At 41.9% G+C, this 15,115-nt stretch overlaps 1 protein-coding gene across 1 annotated transcript in view; it reads right to left on the bottom strand.

The window, feature by feature from the left end:
• The window catches only part of LOC119418760 (zinc finger protein 292), a gene marked incomplete at its 3' end in the record, with an annotated part of 51,847 nt that overhangs the window by 3,253 nt on the left and 33,479 nt on the right, over positions 1-15,115 (bottom strand). Inside the window, 2 exon segments of the mRNA XM_037686096.1 lie at positions 5,740-5,942; positions 6,491-6,626. Of these exon segments, the coding sequence (XP_037542024.1) occupies positions 5,740-5,942; positions 6,491-6,626 (339 nt within the window).

Raw genomic sequence — 15,115 nt, forward strand, 5'->3', positions numbered from 1 at the left:
GTGTCATCTTCATGAACTGCCAAGATGCTTGTATGGAAGAGATGTAGCACAGGTTTGACATATGACACTGTGACATAGTCCTCCCCTGAAAGGGCATCAGTGAAATCCACAAGGGGTTTCAGAGCCTTGTGCACTGACTCAAGGACTTCCAGGTCTTGCCAAGTCAGGACAAGATGTCGTGTTTTTTTGTCTGTGGCCAAGACCTGAGAAATAGCTCGCTCCTGTTCCAGCACCCGGTCAATCATTTTGTAACGGGATCCCCATCTAGTTGGCGACTCGCTGATCAGCTGATGTACAGAGATCTTAAGTTCTTTCTGCGCAGTAGCCAGACCTCTCCTCTTCTTCCAACTGAATGAAAAACTGCTTACAATCTTTTTACAAACAGCAACAGCACGCTCAATGCGAGGGTCTTTCATGCTTCTCTCTGAAAATAGAGGGGGAAAAAAAAACAATAATTACTATATAATGCTGTAAATAAATAATATCACAAAAAACAGTTGTTTATATGTATGCAATATCAGATTTCACATCAATTCACATTTTATGCTCAGGAAATTAATTAAGCAGATGCATAACAATTACAGAAGGAAAAACATGCTACCCGATGTCTTAGAGGTATGAAAACTAAAGAAATGCTTTTCATTTTTTATGTAAACAAAAATAAATAAATTCAATTTCATTTATTAAATCAAATTTAATTCACTCAAATTTAAATTTAAACCAAAATTTAATTTATTAAATCAAATATCAATTTGATATCTTCAGATATTCAAATCTTCAGATAATAATAATAATAATAATAATAATGTCATCACAATGTCAGCACTGTATGTTTCCATACAATGGCGAAATTAGTCTCAGCATTTAACCCATCCACCACCAGGTGGTGCAGTGGGCAGCTATTGAGGGCGCCCGGGAGGCATTTTGGGGATGAGGCGTGCTGCCCAGAGACGCCACGTGATGTGCAGTGACTGGGGATCGAGCCTGGGACTTTCGGGTCCCAAGCCGGCTGCCCTGCCTCTACACCATCTCGGCCCCCAACAGATCAATTTAATCTAAAGTTCATTTAATGGGGAAATCAAATGAAATCCTACCAACATCTACTGATGCTCAGAGTATATTCTATATAAAAGAAGGTACAGCTGTACAACATACTCACCAATTGCAAGGTGCAGCCGATGGCCAAAACACTGTAGCCTGGTCCACCCATTCAGCCTGGTTGCTTTGATTATGTTACTCCCATTGTCTGTCGTGATGCACACCTGACGACTTTCTGATAAATTCCATGATGTGAGCGCATCTTGCAGTCCTTGGGCCATTAGCTCTGCTGTGTGGTCTTCAGGGAAAAAACTTGTTTGAAGGCAGAAGCTTTTTAACTCCCACTGGTCGATGTAGTGTAGAGTTAGGCTAAGATACGGCTCACAAGTGCGGCTGGTCCACAGGTCTGTGGTTGTTGAGAAGAAGTTCACGTTTGTTAGCTGCTGGCCTACGTTTTCTCTTACTGAAATGTACAACTCTGGCAGCGCTTTTTCTGCAAAGAACTTGCGACCTGGCAAGTCGTATTTTGCATCAAGAGTCTTAATGAGATTTTTGAATCCAGGCTTTTCCACAACACTGACAGGAGCCATGTCTTTGGCAATATATTTTGTTACTGCGTCAGTGATTTCTCTCCACTTTGTACTTTTTCTGTCATACGGGATGGCTTTGGCAAACGAAGAAGCTAGTGTCATCTGCTTCGCAGCTGTATTATTTAACGTTTTCTTTGTTGTGTGGGGAGACGTGGACATACGGAGTTTACAACATTCTTCATTTTGCAGTGGATGACTTCTTAGGTGGTGAAATAAATTTGTGGTACTGCTTCCTTTCGTGGCAATGGTTTCACGACACGTTTTGTAAATTACCGCATTTTGTTCGACATCCTCCTCGTAAAATCCAAACCACTGCCAGATTATTAATCCAGTGCTGTTTCTCTTCAGAACTAGTTCACTGGACTCTTCAGTTATTGTCTCATTCACCCGCTCATCTGAATCTCCCGCTGTCGCCATATTTTTTTCTCTCTCCAAGTCTATATGCGCATGCTCCGCACAGCGTGTCATGTGGAACATTTTCAGGTTGGGAGGGGGCAGGGAGTAGTGAAGCATTCGTTGCGTGTCGGATAAACGAAACTCACAGTGAATTTGATGCGGAAAGCTTATTATTTGAATGGCAATTTATACTCTATGGTTGCGATAGAGCCATTTTAACCATCGTAAATTGAAAAACTCGAGATACATCGAGTATATTCGATACATCGCCCAGCCCTAGGTCCAGAGAGTTTTTAAATAATAAACAAATCAAGTATTGGGCTTATTTCTTGTAGTGCAAAACAGTGCAAAATATATCAAATGTAGTTTTGGCCATATGTTTTAAACAAAATATGTTGTTAACTCTTAACAGTTTCCAGTCTTACTTAAGAAATGAACAGCAACAGAGCAGCATTTTACACTGAAACACTTCACCCTCCAAACCTCTAGTGGACGTTTCCTTCCGCTTTAAGGAGAGTTGACACAAAATGAGTCTGTGGCTTTGACCAGAGGGTCTCGCAGTAAAATCACACAACGCAGCGTTCTTTTCATAGATCAGAGAACAGGTTTCTCTAAAGATGACCAACGCTTACTTTAGCTTTTGATGGACAAAAAAAAAAAACTTTATAGACGGAACACAGCGTTTTGTGCATGCGTCAGAATACGGCAACACTACGGCAAGCCGGCTGTAGCTAGCTTGTAGCTTTGCTACTTAGCTCTCGAAGTAAAGACTTTAACACCACTTGCGCACAGTTTTCAACTCAAAAAAAGTAACGATGAAATCTGACAACTCTGATTTTACACTTTAACACCACTTATGCACAGTTTTCAACAAACAAAAGTAACAATTAAACTGACAACTCAGATTTTACTTCAGACAGAGCATTGCGGTTAGCCGGTAGAAGACAGATCTCTATCGTAGGCTAAATTTCTATCGTTTCTACCGTATACCGTATATATCGCGCATTTCTAGTATATATATATATATATATATATATATATATATATACATACAGAGTTTAATTTGATCATTTTAATAATCTGTATTCTTTTTAATTTACCAGAAACTTCAAAATAAATTCTCACCATGTACTGAAACCTGTTTCAAGGTATTACCGCCACCAGCCGGTGAGGTGCGTGATGTCAATTTGAACCCTGCCCACTGGAACGGGGACTGAAAGCATAATGGAAGCGCAACGTGTACTGTACCAATCTGAACCATGCTATACCGGTACTAAGAGGTACTATGGAAAAGGGGCATTAACTCTCCTGGGCTCTGCATTACATGGCACCAGTTAAGGGCCTGCCCACCCCCACTCAGCCGGGTTTATGGGACCACCTTGTTTGAGGTTCCAAGTGAACTGTTCCGAGGAGACTATTTTGATGTAAGCAAGCAGCAGCCATTTATTGGTCGGCGGAGCTAGGTCACTGGATGACCCGCCCAGCAAAACTGCAAACTACATCTGAACTGCCACCTCTTCATCATGTTAATGAATGTTGCCGCAAGAAATGAACACATTGAGACATCAGAGATGATGGAGCAGCATGGCTACACCCGGACCCGTTACATGGCTAAGTAATTGGTCTGATTATAAGAAGATTAAGGACCACAACAGGCAGAGTGGCTCGAACAAAAGACCAGTTACGATCCCACCCAGAGCAGGGAAACAGGTCAGCCTCCACTGTAGTGGCGAATCACCTCTACCTGAGAAGAACCCAGAAGAGCTGAATGGTGCCGCACTGACCAGTGGTAGAGCAGCTATAGATGGCAGCCCTCTGCTCCACATGCATGCTCACATGTGCAATGGGAAAAGTGCAGAGAATTAATTTCCCATTAAGGATTAATAGAGTACATTTGTTATTTATTTTTACATGAACACAATCCAGCACTTTAAGATGTGATGGAACGTGGATGTTCAGCTGACAAATCAGCAGTAACTGTGTGATGCCAACATGGACCCAGATGTCTGAGGACATCAAGGTTCATGCTCAATAATCCTGGCAGAAAAATCCAACAAAGTTGAGTCAGGTCCTCTGGACAGTATTTTTTTGTTGAAACGTTTTGTCTTTCATCCAAAACACTTCTTCAGTTCGAGAAGACGCAACAAACTGTCTTATATATAAGCACCTTCTCTAGTGGGTGAACCAGTTTGATGGTGCTCAGATGGTTTCTGGAGTCTGTCCTCTCCCCCACCAACTTGTTTGAGACAGCCATGGCCAAAATGGACCAAAAACGTGGCCAAACCTCCTTGGAATGATCAGAATCGGAATCAGAATAAACTTTATTGGAATTGCACCAAGGTACAATGTGAATTTGTACGTGCAGTCGTCCGAAAGATGGGCGGAGTGCACGAAGCTGCAACTACAGGAGAGCACGGCCATTTTATCCTTATCAGATAATAATCTTAGATAGGAAAAGGGGGAGAAACATGAGGGTAGATAGTGGTATTATAAAAAAAGATCTTTCACATCTTGTCTATCAGGACACGATTTGAGACATCAAAAAAACTCTACCAGCAGCACAATTAAAACATGATTACATTTTCATTTGACATCAAGGTGTTGAGATTTGTCCATGAGCTTTTTTTTCAGATCAGCCACAGTTTCTGAAGATTTTGTTCCAGCCAGCAGTTCTGATAAGCCTGCACAGAAAGTGCACAAAAGATAGATGAAGCTTTTGTCCTTGGGTACTCATGTCCCAGGAGAAATTTGATAGTCAGCCTGTCTCCGAGGCCATTGGGAGTCAGATTAGATAAGCTTAATATTTGTTTTTCTTCAGGCAGACAGATTTTTTCTTCAGCCTCGAGTCCATCTGGGCATTCTGGTTCCGAAAAAGCCTAATTGTGAAATTTAGTTTCACTGATCCATGCTATGAGTCTCCTTCAAGGTCGAACCCACCACGCTGACGAGTCCCAGAAGCCGCAGGTGGTCTGCGATTCTCAATCGCCTCTACCTTACGGTTAAGCTCGTAGACCAGACGATTTAAAGTTCCCACAGCGAGTACCAGACCTTCACACTGACTCGGAAGCTTTTCCATGGCCAAAACTGCTCCCGATGTCTTCTTCAAAAGTCGATAAAACAGAGCCCTGCCGATGCCAAAAAGCAGAGTCCCTGCTATCATCAGTCCAAATATGTAAACGTCTTCAACATCTTCTTGAGACAGAACTAAGAGGCACGTCATCTGCCACACTCCCCACGAATCCATGACGTACCCCACAGCGTGAGTCTCAGCTGGACATGCCGGTTCCCCAGGACCTTGTCGCTTTGATGAAAAAATCTTATCAATAGAGTTGAACGCCCACGATACCAAATCCATAATCTTCTTAATTTATGTTCGGGAGATGAGACCCAGGCACTTCAGACAGACAGAGAGCAGAGCAGGAAGAAGGAAAAAAAAACGGGGGAGGAGAAATTGAAGCTGCCACCTTGATCAGAGCCTGGGAGGAAAGTGAAACTGATGAAGTGTTTTGGATGAAAGACAAAACGTTTCACCAGAAAGAAACCATCCAGAGGACCTGACTGAACTTTGTTGGATCTCAGAAGACAGTTTCCAACACTTTGTTGAGTGTTGGAAAGAGTTAAAATGGTTCTGAGGGCAAAAGGGGTCCAATCCAGTACTGGGAAGATGGACGTAATAAGTGGTCGCTGAGCGTATATAACCTGTAGTCCAACTGACCTTCTCCATGAGCTCATCCTGTTCTGAGGTGGCACACAGGCACACCAGGTACATCTGCTTGAAAGCGTCCTTCCCCTGCAGGCCAGAAGACTTCCAGCAGGTCTTCGACAGAGAAGCCGCCTTGTCCATTTGTTTGTCCTTCATCAGCTGCTTGACTCTCATCTGCAGCAGGACCGGCCCCTCCTGCAGCAGGAACTCCTCCACTGAAAAAAGATACAAACACTTCACACCATCTGGTCTTCAAAGCACATTTAGATTGCACGAGTGGTTTTCTCCCTCATTTTCAGAAGCTTGTTTTACCAAAGAAAAGACGTCAAAGATCATTCTGTGGTGAGAGCACTCACTACATCATGTGCTGTATGTACAATATGATCAATGTCTCACTCTGATTCGAATTCAAACCCAAAACATTTAAAGTTTTTAGCATGAATTTACTTAAAACTAATTATTAACTATAAACTTATTTATCACCTCATTTATGTAACTTATGTGATGAACTTATTACTGTCTTTGAACAAAAGGCAGCACAGTGGGACTAATTAAATCTGAATAGCTTAGCTTCATGGTTGCTAACAGCTGAGCTAAAAAAAAAAACAACACTTGCTTTTACTTATAGATTCTTGGGGGTGGACAAAGCTCAAACATTTTCAGTCATATCGGCAATAGCCAAAATGTCCACATCGGTCAGGCTCGAGTCAAAACATCACTAAACACCTGGTTTCATTCTAAAAATGCCCCACTGGGATGTTACCTTGTTCTGATGGAAGGTTTTGGTTGAGCAGAAGGCCCTGCAGGACCTCATTGGTCCAAACCCCGTCGTAATGACCCAGAGTGCACAGGAAAGAAAGCTGGAGAAGTCCATTCTCCTTAAGTTTCTCCTGTGCCAACTACACACAACAGAAAAAATGATGGGAACACTCAAGCAGCTTGAAAAACAAGATTATACGAGAACACATTTATTCAGTTAATCAGGACAATTCGAGCTTCACAGTACAAAAACTAGAGAGAAACAGACATGAGTTTTTCCATTTACAAAATATATCAATTACTTAAATTAAATGAACATAAATTTAACAACTTTTAAAAATTATGTATAAGAATATTCTCACTCAAAAAAACTTGGCCTGGTTGTAGCTAATGCTGCAAACTAAATTAATTACCAGTGAAGTCCACCTATGCCCAACATTATATGAATTACTTTGACAAAATAAAAAAATAGGAAACAAAATCTAAGTTAAGTCAGGTCCTCTGGACGGATTAGATAAATAAAAAAAACTTAAAAATAAAAACTTGATGAAACATTTCATCTTTTATCCAAAAGACTTCTTCAGTCTGAGGAGCAGCAACAAACTCAGTCTTATAAATAGCACCTTCTCATAGTGGATCAACCAGTTTGTTGTTGACATCCAAAACTACCTGTTCACATGATAAAGGAGGACCATCAGCCTAAAGACCGATAGTTAGTGCCCTGATGGCCACTTGCTATTCACAGGGGAGAGAGTGATACTAGCAATAACAGCATTGTAAGAGGTGGCATTGTCAATACTTAATTTGAGCCAGATCCTGCTGGAACAGGATCCAGTAACCCTCTTGAGAAACTAATCCACGCCTTTGTCACGACCCGATTGGACTATGGCAATGCACTTTATGCTAGGGTCAGCCAGGCCTCCATCTCACGTCTTCAGCTCGTCCAGAATGCTGATGCTCGGATTTTAACCGGAACTCATAGGTCTGAACATATTACTCCAGTTCTGCCCTCCCTTCACTGGCTCCCTGTTCGTACGAGGATAGTCTTTAAAATTCTTCTGTTGACCTTCAAATGCTTAAATGGCCTCACACCCCTTTACCTCTCTGAGCTTCTGGAAGCTTATGTTCCCTCTCAGGCCCTGAGATCATCCAATCAGCTCCTTTTGGCTGTTCCTAAAACAAGACTGAAGCTCAGAGATCGGGCTTTTTCAGTCATGGGCCACGAAATCTGGAACAACCTGCCCCCCAACATCAGGCAAGCCACCTCCCTTCCTCACTTCAAATCCCTGCTTAAAACACATCTGTTCTCGCAGGCATTTCACACAGTGTAAATTGATCTAGTGTTTTTTTAATCTGTGACCCTATGTTTTAAATGCTTTTTATTAATTATTCAGTTATTATTAGTGTATTTTGTGTGTGTGTGTGTGTATATATATATATATATATATATATATATATATATATACAGGTCCTTCTCAAAAAATTAGCATATTGTGATGAAGGTCAATATTTTCCATAATGTAATGATAAAAATGAAACTTTCATATATTTCAGATTCATTGCACACCAACTGAAATATTTCAGGTCTTTAATTGTTTTAATACTGATGATTATGGCATACAGCTAATGAAAACCCAAAATGCCTGTCCCAAAAAATTAGCATATCATGAAAAGGTTCTCTAAACAAGCTGTTAACCTAACCATCTGAATCACCAACGTAACTCTAAACACCTCCAAAAGATTCCTGAGGCTTTTAAAAACTCCCAGCCTTGTTCATTACTCAAAACCGCAATCATGGGTAAGGCTGCCGACCTGACTGGTGTCCAGAAGGCCATCACTGACACCCTCACGCAAGAGGGTAAGACACAGAAAGAAATTGCTGAATGAATAGGCTGTTCCCAGAGTGCTGTATCAAGGCACCTCAGTGGGAAGTCTGTGGGAAGGGAAAAGTGTGGCAGAAAACGCTGCACAATGAGAAGAGGTGACCGGACCCTGAGGAGGATTGAGGAGAAGGGCCGATTCCAGACCTTGGGGGACCTGCGGAAGCAGTGGACTGAGTCTGGAATAGAAACATCCAGAGCCACCGTGCACAAGCGTGTGCAGGAAATGGGCTACAGGTGCCGCATTCCCCAGGTCAAGCCACTTTTGAACCAGAAACAGCGGCAGAAGCGCCTGATCTGGGCTACAGAGAAGCAGCACTGGACTGTTGCTCAGTGGTCCAAAGTACTTTTTTCGGATGAAAGCAAATTTTGCATGTCATTCGGAAATCAAGGTGCCAGAGTCTGGAGGAAGACTGGGGAGAAAAAATGCCAAAATGACAGAAGTCCAGTGTGAAGAACCCACAGTCAGTGATGGTCTGGGGTGCCATGTCAGCTGCTGGTGTTGGTCCACTGTATTTTATCAAAGGCAGGGTCAATGCAGCTAGCTATCAGGAGATTTTGGAGCACTTCATGCTTCCATCTGCTGAAAAGCTTTATGGAGATGAAGATTTCATTTTTCAGCATGACCTGGCACCTGCTCACAGTGCCAAAACCACTGGTAAATGGTTCACTGACCATGGTATTACTGTGCTCAATTGGCCTGCCAACTCTCCTGACCTGAACCCCATAGAGAACCTGTGGGATATTGTGAAGAGAAAGTTGAGAGATGCAAGACACAACACTCTGGATGAGCTTAAGGCCGCTATCAAAGCATCCTGGGCCTCTATAACACCCCAGCAGTGCCACAGGCTGATTGCCTCCATGCCACACCGCATTGAAGCAGTCATTCATGCAAAAGGATTCCCGACCAAGTATTGAGTGCATAACTGAACATGATTATTTGAAGGTTGGCGCTTTTTGTATTAAAAACACTTGTCTTTCATTGGTGGGATGAAATATGCTAATTTTTTGGGACATGCATTTTGGGTTTTCATGAGCTGTATGCCATAATCATAAGTATTAAAACAATTAAAGACCTGAAATATTTCAGTTGGTGTGCAATGAATATTTCAGTTGGTGTGCAATGAATCTGAAATATATGAAAGTTTCATCATTACATTATGGAAAATAATGACCTTTATCAGAATATGCTAATTTTTTGAGAAGGACCTGTATATATATATATATATATATATATATATATATTATATTATATATATATATTTCTCTTTAATTTTATTCTCATTGATTGTTGTTTTTAAGCACTGTGATAACAGGTTCTGTTTTAAATGTGCTCTATAAAGTTGACTTGACTCTTAAGGCTCCCACAGATTCGGGCGGTCCTCAGTTCGCGCAGAAACTGTGCTCACTGTCCACAGATGGTTGAGACTTCATACTCCAACATACAACCTGACCAGCTGCAGCCTGCTCAGCAGGCAAAGGACGTTTAACTTTGGGACAAATTGAGTTTGCCTATAGAGCTTTAGAGCGTGACGTCACTTGTCCACGACGCGGCGGCTGATGGGATATGATAGGGCCGGATCCACCATTTTTATACTCCTCCATATTAACTGTCGAAAACAAGCTTTCTTGTTGACTTTTTTTTTATTTAAATTTTTTATCTGAGTAGGTTAAAACAGTTTAGCGATGGTCCGAAATTGCTGCGTTATTAGATGTAATGTCCGGTCACACGACCGGAATTGTAAAAGGATCGAAAACCGACTTTTTAAATAGATTTTCTACAGGGAAACAACGCAAGGAGCTCATGTGTAGGAAGTAACAAAAAGGAAACGTGAGACGTCCTGATATAACTTTCTCCAGCGTCCCAAGAGACCTGCTAGTTTGTTCCAGACATTCTGGTGAGTGTCTAAATTCAGTTTGTTGGTGTTGTGCCATAAATTTGTGCCATGATTTTGTTCGGGTGTACTCATGTTTAGTTCATGTGGGCCAACTTGGTTTAGGTCAGATTTATATTTTGCATGTAACTTAGTCTGAGTTTAGACAGAGTGGACATCTGTGTTATTGTGAAATAAACTGTTTAAAGTTTCTAGTGTTGCCACGTTTACTGTAGTAATACTGATCTGTGTTCTGATATGTCCTCTTCAAGACAAACCTTCATATAAAATGGATGAAACTCCAGGAGAGGAGCTCAGTGAGGCTGTAGATGATGGAGAGGAGGAACATGAACCAGCAGCAAAAAGGTACAAATACAATGTGTGACTAAAAGAGCAGAAATAAACCACCTGTTACAGGAGAACAGGGAGCTCAGGTCAGAGCTGAATAAAAAAACAGCTGGGCAAATAATTTTTATAGTATTAAATATTATACAGGACTTCATAGCTTTGCCATCTTGTTGTCATTGTTTAACACTGTTAGGCATTTTCTGCCAGCATAAAAAACCCCTCACAATTTCAAATGGTTCTACTAACATTAATGCATCTGTTCAGCATCTTTGTCATCTTTTTAAGGTGTCACAAAAATCTAATACCCGTGTCTTTCTTTTCTTTCCAAGGGATGGACGTCCATCAGACAAGCTCATAACAGAAAGCTGTGGCCTACTCTCCAGATTATTACCCGGGGATGTTGTTTTAGCTGACAGAGGCTTTGATATTAAAGACAGTGTGGGAGTCAAGGTCAAGGGTCTTTATTGGCATTCACATCGCATGTTGTACAAACCGGATTCCAAAGAAGTTGGGACACTAAACAAATTGTGAATAAAAACTGAATGCAATGATGTGGAGGTGCCAACATCTAATATTTTATTCAGAATAGACCACAAACCACAGATCAAAAGTTTAAACTGAGATAATGTATCATTTTAAGGGGAAAATCTGTTGTTTCCAAATTTCATGGCGTCAACAAATCCCCAAAAAGTTGGGACAAGTCCATTTTTACCACTGTGTGGCATCTCCCCTTCTTACAACAATCAACAGACGTCTGGGACAGAGGAGACCAGTTTCTCAAGTTTAGAAATAAGAATGCTCTCCCATTCATGTCTGTGTGCATCACACTGTGTTGGTCATGTTGCGGTTGTTGTTGTTATCCATTATTGTTTTTGTCGGTTTCTACTTTTTGGTGTCCTGTTATGTAATCTGTTGCTATGTGCTTGTTCTGTTTGTCCCTGTACAGCACTTTGGTGTGCTTTGTCACTGTTTAAAGTGCTTTATAAATAAATTGGTATGGTAAATTGGTATGGTAATACAGGCCTCTAACTGTTCAATCGTATTGGGCCTTCTTTGTCGCACCTTCCTCTCTATGATGCGCCAAATGTTCTCTATAGGTGAAAGATCTGGACTGCAGGCTGGCCATTTCAGTACCCAGATCCTTCTCCTAAGTAGCCATGGTCTGGCATTATCGTGTTGGAAAATGCAGGGTCTTCCCTGAAAGAGATGACGTCTAAATGGGAGCATATATTGTTCTAGAACCTGAACATAGTTCTCTGCATTAATGGTGCCTTTCCAGACATGCAAGCTGCCCATGCCACAAGCGCTCATGCAACCCCATACCATCAGTGATGCAGGCTTCTGAACAGAGCGTTGATAACAACTTGGGCTATCCTTGTCCTCTCTGGTCCAGATGACATGGCGTCCCAGTGTTCCATAAAGAACTTCAACTCGTGACTCATCTGACCACAGAACAGTCTTCCATTTTGCCACACTACATTTTAAATGACCCCTGGCCCAGTGCAAATGTCTGAGCTTGTGGAGCTTGCTTAGAAATGGCTTCCTCTTTGCACTGTAGTTTCAGCTGGCAACGGCGGATGGCACGGTGGATTGTGTGCACTGACGATGCTTTCTGGAAGTATTCCTGAGCCCATTCTGTTATTTCCTTGACAGTGGCATTCCTGTTTGAAGTGCAGTGACGTTTAAGGGCCCGGAGATCACGAGCATCCAGTAGTTTTACAGCCTTGACCATTACGCATAGCGATTGTTCTAAATTCTCTGAATATTTTGATGATGTTATGCACGGTTGAAGATAACTTAAAAGTCTTTGCTATTTTATGCTGGGTAACACCATTCTGGTATTGCTGCACAATCTTTCTGCGCAACAATGGTGGAATTGGTGATCCTCTTACCATCTTGGCTTCTGAGAGACACTGACACTCTGAGAAGCTCTTTTTATACCCAATCATGTTGTCAATTGACCTAATTAGTGTTAATTGGTCTTCCAGCTGTTCGTTATATGCACAATTTCCTTTTTCCAGCCAGTTATTGCTACTTGTCCCAACTTTTTTGGGATTTGTTGACACTGTAAAATTTTGAATCAACATATTTTTCCTTGGAATGTCACCTCACTGGTGGGGAAGGAGCCTGAGCTGGTGTGTGAGGCTGTGAGGTTCCAGTTGGAAAAAGTTGGACTCACCTCTACGCATGGCTCTGGCTCTGGAACCAGTTTCCTTGAGAGGGGCTGGACACTCTTCCACTGTGGAATTGCCCCTGGTGAGAGGCGCCAAGCAGGAGTGGGCATACTTATTGACCCCCAACTTGGTGCCTGTGTGTTGGGGTTCACCCCGGTGAATGAGAGGGTGGCCTCCCTCCGCCTACGTGTGGGGGGACGGGTTCTGACTGTGGTTTGTGCTCATGCACCAAACGGCAGTTCAGATTATCCACCCTTTTTGGAGTCCTTGGAGGGGGTACTGGAAAGTTCCTCCCTAGTTCCGCATGGGGACTTCAATGCTCATGTGGGCAATGACAGTGAGACCTGGAGGGGTGTGGTTTGGAGGAACGCCCCCCCCCCCCCCCCGATCTGAACCAGAGTGGTGTTCTGTTGTTGGACTTCTGTGCTCGTCATGGATTGTCAATAACGAACACCTTGTTCAAGCATAAGGGTGTCCATATGTGCTCTTGGCACCAGGACACCCTAGGCCGCAGTTCGATGATCGACTTTGTCATCATCTCATCTGATCTGCGGCCACATGTCTTGGACACTCGTGTGAAGAGAGGGGCGGAGCTGTCAACTGATCACTACCTGGTGGTGAGTTGGCTCCGATGGTGGGGGAGGATGCCGGTCAGACCTGGCAGACCCAAACGTATTGTGAGGGTTTTCTGGGAACGTCTGGCAGAGTCTCCTGTGAGACGGAGTTTCAACTCCCACCTCCGGGAGAACTTTGAACATGTTCCGAGGGAGGTGGGGGACATTGAGTCTGAGTGGACCATGTTTCATGCCTCTATTGTCGAGGCGGCTAACCAGATCTGCGGACGCAAGGTTGTCGGTGCCTGTCGCGGCGGCAACCCTCGAACCCGATGGTGGACACCGTCGGTGAGGGATGCGGTCAGGCTGAAGGAGGAGTCCTATCGGGCCTTTTTGGCCTGTGGGACCCCGGAAGCAGCTAATGGGTACCAGCAGTCCAAGCGACATGCGGCTCGGGTGGTTGCTGAGGCAAAAACTCGGGCATGGGAGGAGTTCGGAGAGGCGATGGAGAACGACTTCCGCACGGATTCGAGACGATTCTGGTCCACCATCCGGCGTCTCAGGGGGGGAAAGCGGTATGCCACCAACACTGTTTATAGTGGGAGTGGTGTGCTGCTGACCTCAACTCGGGATGTTGTGGGTCGGTGGGCGGAATACTTTGAAGACCTCCTGAATCCCACCGGCACGTCTTCCACTGAGGAAGCGGAGCCTGGGGACTCTGGGTCGGGCCATCCAATCTCTGGTGCTGAGGTCACCGAGGTGGTTAAAAAGCTCCTCGGTGGCAGGGCCCCAGGGGTGGATGAGATTTGCCCGGAGTTCCTTAAGGCTCTGGATGTTGTAGGGTTGTGTTGGCATACGCAACTCTGCAAAATTGCGTGGACATTGGGGGAAGTTCCCCTGGATTGGCAGACCGGAGTGGTGGTCCCCCTATTCAAAAAGGGGGACCATAGAGTGTGTTCCAACTACAGGGGAATCACGCTCTTAAGCCTCCCTGGTAAGGTCTATTCGGGGGATCTGGAGAGGAGGGTCCGTCGGATAGTCGAACCTCGAATTATACACACACATATATACACATATATACATATACATACAAATATTTACACATATATATATATATAAAAATATACATATATATATATATATATACACACGTATATATATATATATAAATATACATATATATATATATACACGTATATATATATATATATATATATATACATATATACACACATATACATATATATACATACATATACATACATATATACATACATATATACACATATATATATGAACATATACATATATATATATATATATATATACACAAATATATATATATATATATATATACACATATATACACACATATACATACATAAACATACATATATACATACATATACATACATATATACATACATACATATATACACATATATATATAAACATATACATATATATACACATATATACATACACATATATATATAAACATATACATATATATATACACATATATACATACACATATATATATAAACATATACATATATATATATATACACATATATACATACATAAATACATATACATACATATATACATATATATTTACATATATATACATATATATTTACATATATATTTACATATATATTTACATATACATATATACATATACATATATATATACATATACATATATACATACATATACATATATACATATACATATATACATATACATATATACATACATATACATATATACATATACATATATACATATACAT

This window comes from Nematolebias whitei, chromosome 12, assembly GCF_014905685.2.
Source record: "Nematolebias whitei isolate Nwh7 chromosome 12, NemWhi1, whole genome shotgun sequence".
NCBI classification, from domain to species: Eukaryota; Metazoa; Chordata; class Actinopteri; order Cyprinodontiformes; family Rivulidae; genus Nematolebias; species Nematolebias whitei.